General features: G+C 61.2%; 1 protein-coding gene and 1 long non-coding RNA gene across 2 annotated transcripts in view; one reads left to right on the forward strand and one right to left on the reverse strand.

Annotated features, from left to right (window-relative positions):
* B4GALT1 (beta-1,4-galactosyltransferase 1) overlaps nucleotides 1-4,253 on the reverse strand; it is a 47,916-nt gene extending 43,663 nt beyond the window's left edge. The window contains exon 1 of the mRNA XM_046664171.1: nucleotides 3,610-4,253. Coding sequence (XP_046520127.1) covers nucleotides 3,610-4,021 — 412 coding nt within the window. The 5' untranslated portion in view covers nucleotides 4,022-4,253. The remainder of the gene's footprint in view (nucleotides 1-3,609) is intronic.
* On the forward strand, nucleotides 2,213-6,001 carry LOC124240914 (uncharacterized). The gene is made up of 3 exons (XR_006889049.1): nucleotides 2,213-2,641; nucleotides 3,054-3,319; nucleotides 5,406-6,001. It is a non-coding gene; the product is annotated as an uncharacterized LOC124240914 (long non-coding RNA).
* The last annotated feature ends 241 nt before the right edge of the window (nucleotides 6,002-6,242 follow it).

The raw sequence follows: 6,242 nt of genomic DNA on the forward strand, positions 1-6,242 counted from the left end.
CGAGTCAGAGAGGCATGGAGGGTATTTCTCAATCTCAGACTGTTAGACAAGAAGCCGTACACTATTTTCCCCAGGAAAAGCAACAGGAAAAAACTGGTTTAAAGGACTAGTTACCCACACTCCCAGAGCTTAAAGATCTGGACCCAGGCAAGGCTCCCTGTGCCTCCCCCAACCCCCAGGATGAGGCTCCAAGACTCACCCCCAAAGAAGAGAGAGAGCCCGCTCCCAAGCCAAGGCCAGGACAGATGTCCTCAAAACATGCTCTGTCAAGGACAGCCTGCATGTCCACATGTGTGCTCATGGGGGAAGGCGGCGGAGGCCACGTGCTGGTGGAGAAACACCTGAGAGCAAGAGGCCAGCAGAGACCCAGCTAGTGTTTTTTCTGCCCAAGGGCACGAAGGGAGACAGAGGCTCGGCTGACAGCCCCCTCCCCCCCCCCCCCCCCCGAAAGCTGGGGAAATCGGCTCACAGACCACTGCTCTCCCAGGGCCGCTGTTTGCTGGCCCAGGTGCCCACGACTCTCTGGTGCCCACCTCCAGACCAGGGTCCTCTTTCGAACAGACAAAAAGGATCTTCTCAAAGCACAACTGAGCAAGAGGGGCCTCTGGGGTCTAAGTCGTCCTGTGCTCACCCCCCCATGCACCTTTGAGGGGACTACACCAACCGTCCCGGGCCACAGTTGAGCCCCCAGGTCAGCCCCGACCACCCTGAGCAGTGCAACCTCAGGTACTGCCTGCCCCCCACCCAGCCCCTCTCTGGGCTGGCGGTGCCAGCGCCAGTCAAGTCACACTGAGCTGCCGCCAAATCTGAGCAGAGATAAACATTCCGAGAAAAGAAACGCACGGCAATGCCGCTGCTCCTCCCAGGCTGACTACATCTCAGGCAGACACCCAGGCGGCCAGGAGACAGCCTCACCGCCATGTTCCCCGAGCGGAGGCTGCCCGGACCCCAAGGGCCAAGAGGACAGCGGCTGCAGGCCTGAACCCACAGAGAACTCCCCGGAACTTGTGGGAAGCCTCAGGCAAGGCCCACCTTCCCCCTGCAGCCCGCACTCCCAAAGGCCTCCCACCAGCCTGACGGGGTGCCCGGGGCAGGGCCCACTATGGCTCCAAACCCTGCCACCTCTCCTCCAGCACACACATAGGGGAGACAGAGGCAGGATTCAAGCTCAGGTCTATCTGGAGTCCACCCCATGGCTCCAAGAACCCGGGACAGCTCAAACAGTGACCCGCCGGCAGCCCAGCCCGGTGCCTGGCTCCTTCGGGGAAAGGCATGCCCGTTGGTCACCACCTGCCAGCCGGGAGGAATCGCAGCACCTGGTCCAAACCACTGGACACCAGAAAGCAGAGCCGAGTCGCAGAAAGGAACTGCAAGTAGTGAAAAGGCCACCGCTCTAAACCCCGCAGATGCTTTCTCCCAGCAACCTCAAAACCACCCTCCAAGGGCTTCGGTTGACACCTGCCCAGCCGAACAGATGGGCTCGATCCCCCAGCCCACACTCTCCCAGGGTGACTTTCAGCTTTCTCCAAGGCCCCTCCGGGCCAGGAGCCTCCGCTCCGAGAGCTGCACGCAACCACTCAAACCTAAGGGCTCCAGAAAAATGCTCAGCCCTCACTTTCTGGGGCTCCCTCAGCGGCAGCCTAACCGTCATGGTCTCCCGCACGCACGTCACATGAAGGCGGCCATGCTAGAGAAGCCCCAGGGCCTCTCTCCTCACCCTCCCAAACGTTATCTCTCAGGAAGTCCTTTCATGCTGCCAATTCAGAATCACCTCTGAAATGCCAGTAAGGGCTCCCACCATTAGACAACAAAACAAAGCAGGGAAGGGTGACCAGGGCCTCCCACGCTTCATCGAGAAGATCCCATACCCCAAATGAACTTTGGGGTACTTTAATTTGCTAAATAATTTATCTTTCTTTCTGCACAATGTCCAGGCAACAATTAAAAACAAAAAGGACAAAACCTAGCCTGTCTGGGGTCTGGGGACTCTCTGTTCCCTCTTCTCTCTGCGGTTCAGAGCTATCTCCACCGGAGTCTGAGAAAATGGAACTTCAAGTCCTATTTGCCTACACGTACTTAACATACACAATCTCATGCAGTTCTAAAAATAACCCTGTGAGTTAAGCATCGACAACCCCATTTCCCACATGAGGAAGAGATTCTGAGAAACTCTCCGACACGCCTGACGTACAAGACTCAGCAGCAGGACAAAGATTTGTCTTCATTTTACAGGATGAGCCTGCTTCTCAGACTGACCATCCAGTCCAAAGGACTCCAACTTTCTGCTTTAATTAAAAGTCCCCCTTAACACCACAATTCTTGCCTGACCACTTCCAAGAGCTTCCTCCCAAACTTGGTCTGAAAATATTGAAGGAGTTACTGGAGAAATTGAGCAAGAGCGTGTAGGAGGCCTGGTCTGCCAGGCATTGCAGAAAAGTGACAGAGTTCCCACGGGCAGGATGCCTGCCCTCCCGCCAGGGCCCCTCACTGGGAACCACATTCTCTAAACCCTGGCACTAAAAAGGAGCAGCCACCTGTCAGGTACCCTCGGGAGCAACCTGTGGCTGCCGAGAGTCTGACCGCCTGTGGATTACAGGTCAAGGAAAGGTCTGGGCAGGCAGGGGCTCAGCCGCCTCCTGAGGTAAGGAACGCAGAGCCACCCACCCAAGCTCCCAGCCCACGCCTAAAGAGAGGCTGGAGGCCACGGTCCACATCATCTGGGCAAGATAACCAGGCTGCTCCAGGGAAGGGACAACTGGGTGCTAACTGGTTCCAGTTTAGCACTCCAGCCCCCAGGGTACACACATTCTACTCCTACAAACACCACCCGCCCCTGGGAGGGCCCTGCTCACTTAGGTTTGGGGAACCTACCAGGGCAGGAAGCAGGGGAGGAGGGCCCCAGGGCAGGGATCTACCCCGAGGAGGAACTGAACACAACAGTGACAATCTACTGAGGGCTTACCCTCCTTAATGTAAACCCTTGTTTACAATGTTTCATTTAATCTTCCAAAACAACTGCCTGAAACAGTTACCATTTATTATCCCCATTTAAGAGGTGAGAAACCAGAGGCTTAGGGAGATGTCATTTGCCCAAAAGCTCCGGAAGAAAGTCAACCCACACTCAGGAGAGAGCGGCGCTACGGGAAGACAAGAGATGTGAACTGGGAGCTCAGCTCCCTTCCCCACTGGAGGCCTCACCATCAGTCAGTCCTCCAAACCGCAGCGAGTCACTCGGAGGTGCCTCCTGGTCCCTACCAGGGTCAGCAGGGTGAAAGCGGCTCCAAGCCTTCAGCCGACTCAAACTCCAAAACTTCTTGAGGTTTGTACCAGAGCGAGGAAGTCTCCAAGGCCTTCTCGGGTTCTGAGGCCAGAGGGGCCTGCGGCTTCCCTACTCGCCCCCGCCTCAGCTTCCAACAGGAATCCAAGGGAACTTACCTCCCAACCTCTCACCCTCACCCGTTCCGGGACCCGTGTGGGATTAGGGACTCTGATCCGGAATTAGGGAGGCTGGCTGTCGCGAAACAGGGCACGGGGGAACGTCCGGGGGACCCTGTCGGGGAAATCCAGGGGAGTCCCAGTCCTCGGACTGGCGCCGACCCGGGTCCTTACCGAGCAGCGGGGACTCCTCGGGGCAAGCGGGCAGCGACACTGCTGTGCCGGGAGACAGCGCGGCCAAAGTCAAGTTGCGCGCGGGGCCGGGACGGGAGTCTGCGTCCGGGCTGGAGTCACGACCCGGGCGCGGCTGGAAGGAGGCGCCCCAAGGCAGCGGTGGCGGGGCGCCCGGCGGTCGGAGCTCCCTGGAGGGCTGCCCGATGGCGGCGGCGCCGTTCGAGCCGCCCTGCAGCGAGGTGGAGACTCCCACCAGCTGGGGCAGGCGGCTCAGGTCGCGGCCGGCCAGGTAGTAGACGAGGGTGACGCCAAGGTGCAGCGCGCAGACGGCCACGAGCAGGCGGCAGGCCCGCTGCAGGGACGCGCCCGGCATCGCGGCGCTGCCGCCCAGGAGCGACTCCCGAAGCTTCATCTTCCCGCCGCCGCTTTAAGAGGGGGGTGGGCAGCGGCGGGGAGGGCGGCCCGCCCGCGGGCCCCCGGCCAGGAGCTGCCGGACCACGGGGCTCGGGGGAGGGGCCGGAGCGCAGGCAGGAGCGCGGCGTCGGCCGGCGGGCGGGCGGGCGGGCGGCAGGACGCGGAGACTCGGGCTGCCCAGCCACCGAGCAGGGAGCAGAGCGCCCGAGGCGCGGGCGGGGCGGGGCGGGGCCGCCGGCGGGGCGGGGCCGGAGCGGGGTTTTCTGGACCGGGGCGCGGGGCGGGGCTGCTGGGCGCGGGCGGAGGGGCGGGGAGAGGGGCGGGGTCTTGGGAGGGGCTGCAGGGGCGGGACCTCGGGAGGGGGCTGCAGGGGTGGGAGGGGGCTGCAGGGGCGGGGCCTCGGGAGGGGCTGCAGGGGTGGGAGGGGGCTGCAGGGGCGGGGCCTCGGGTGGGGCTGCAGGGCCGGGAGGGGGCTGCAGGGGCAGGGCCGCCGGCGGGGCGGGGCCGGAGCGGAGTTTTTCTGGCCCCGGGCGCGGGGCGGGGCCTCGGCCCTGGGGGCTGCAGGGGCGGGGCCGTCTCCAGGGGAGGCTCCGCCTCCGGATCCACCGCCCGGCGGCGCACCGCCCCTCTCCTGGGTCTTCGCGTGGGACTTCGGTCGCTGGAAAGCCGCGCCCCCTCTCCCCCCTGCTAGCCGACCTCGAGATGCGCCGCCACTTCCTCGGATGCTCGGGGCTGGGGTGCGGGCTGGGCCTGCAGCGCGGCGGCGGAGCAGAGGGCAGAGAGGAGGGCAGGAGGGTTGTCCTGAGGGTTGGGGGCCGCCGCGGCGTTCCAGCCTGGTGGCCGGGGGGGAGGGGCGGAGAAAGGTTGCCCAGGAAATGGGCTTCGACGCCCATGGAGGGTGGGACAGCGGCGGAGGATTCTCTGGGACGTTCGGTGCCCCGTCCCTCCTACCCCTAGGCCCCACTGCCATTGCGGGGGCCCAGCCGAAAGATGGGCCTTCCCCGGCGCCCTGCGGAAAAGAAAGCGCTTCTCTCCTCTAGCCCAGGCTGGGGGACCGCAGAGGGCGCGGTGTGTTGGGTGTGTTGGGGGGGTGCCTCTCCTAGTGCATCCTGCCTCGCGAGGTTACATGCCCTAAGTGGGAGGGTGGCAGGGAGCCTCGCTAACTCGCGGGCCCGCAAGCAGGAGAGAAGGCGCCTTTTTGCCATCTGCACCGGCCTGGACACAATCCTGTAAAGTGGGAGTTGTCCCCATCTCATAGGTAAAGAGTTCAAGGCTCACGAAGAGAAGAAGCTTGCCTAAGACCCCACAGCTGGTGAGAGGCAGAGGCAGAATTCGGACTCCGAAACCTTTATTTACCAAGTTTTCCCCTTTCTGATTTAGAGGTAAAGGCTGGAGGCTGTGTGGATGAGAGGCTTAGGCGCTGAGGTCTCTTGGTTCAGATTTGGCCCAGAGGCCCCTCCTCAGGCCCACCTGCTGCCTGAGTGAGCAGGGACACCTCACTCCTGAGGAAGAGTCACCGAGGTGCTGCCGTTTGTCTGGATGGAGGAGCTGAGGGCTCTGGCAGCCACCGCTGCTATGGGGGGATGCTAACAATAGACCGGGAGTTTACTATATGCCAGCAGGACACAAGCCTAACAACTCTGTGAAGTAGGCAGTTGTGAGTGTCTCCATTTCACAGATGAGGAAACTGAGGCTCAGAAGTTGACACTTGGTTGTGATCATACAGAATCTACTTTCTTCGCTTGGCTTCCTGGACGCCAGGCTTTCCTGATCTTCCTCACTTCTCTGGCTGCTTCTGTCTTCCCTGTGGGCTGCTCCTTCTATCCGGCAGTTGCTGTAGGCCCCAAGCCATAGTCTGCAGTGCTCTTTCCTGTCCATACTGACTCCCTCGGAGTGATTTTTTTTTTAATATTTTTTATTTATTTTTATTTTTATTTTTGCTGAGGAAGACTGGCCCTGAGCTAACATCCACTGCCAATCCTCCTCTTTTTGCTGAGGAAGACTGGCCCTGAGCTAACATCCGTGCCCATCTTCCTCTACTTTCTATGTGGGACGCCTGCCACAGCATGGCTTGCCAAGCAGTGCCATGTCCTCACCCGGGATCCAAACCGGTGAACCCCAGGCCACTGAAGTGGATCGTGCGCACTTAACCGCTGCGCCACTGGGCTGGCCCCCCAGGGGTGATTTCCAATACCTATGTGTTGATGACTGCAAAATTT

Source organism: Equus quagga, chromosome 6 (assembly GCF_021613505.1).
Source record: "Equus quagga isolate Etosha38 chromosome 6, UCLA_HA_Equagga_1.0, whole genome shotgun sequence".
In the NCBI taxonomy this organism is placed as follows: domain Eukaryota; kingdom Metazoa; phylum Chordata; class Mammalia; order Perissodactyla; family Equidae; genus Equus; species Equus quagga.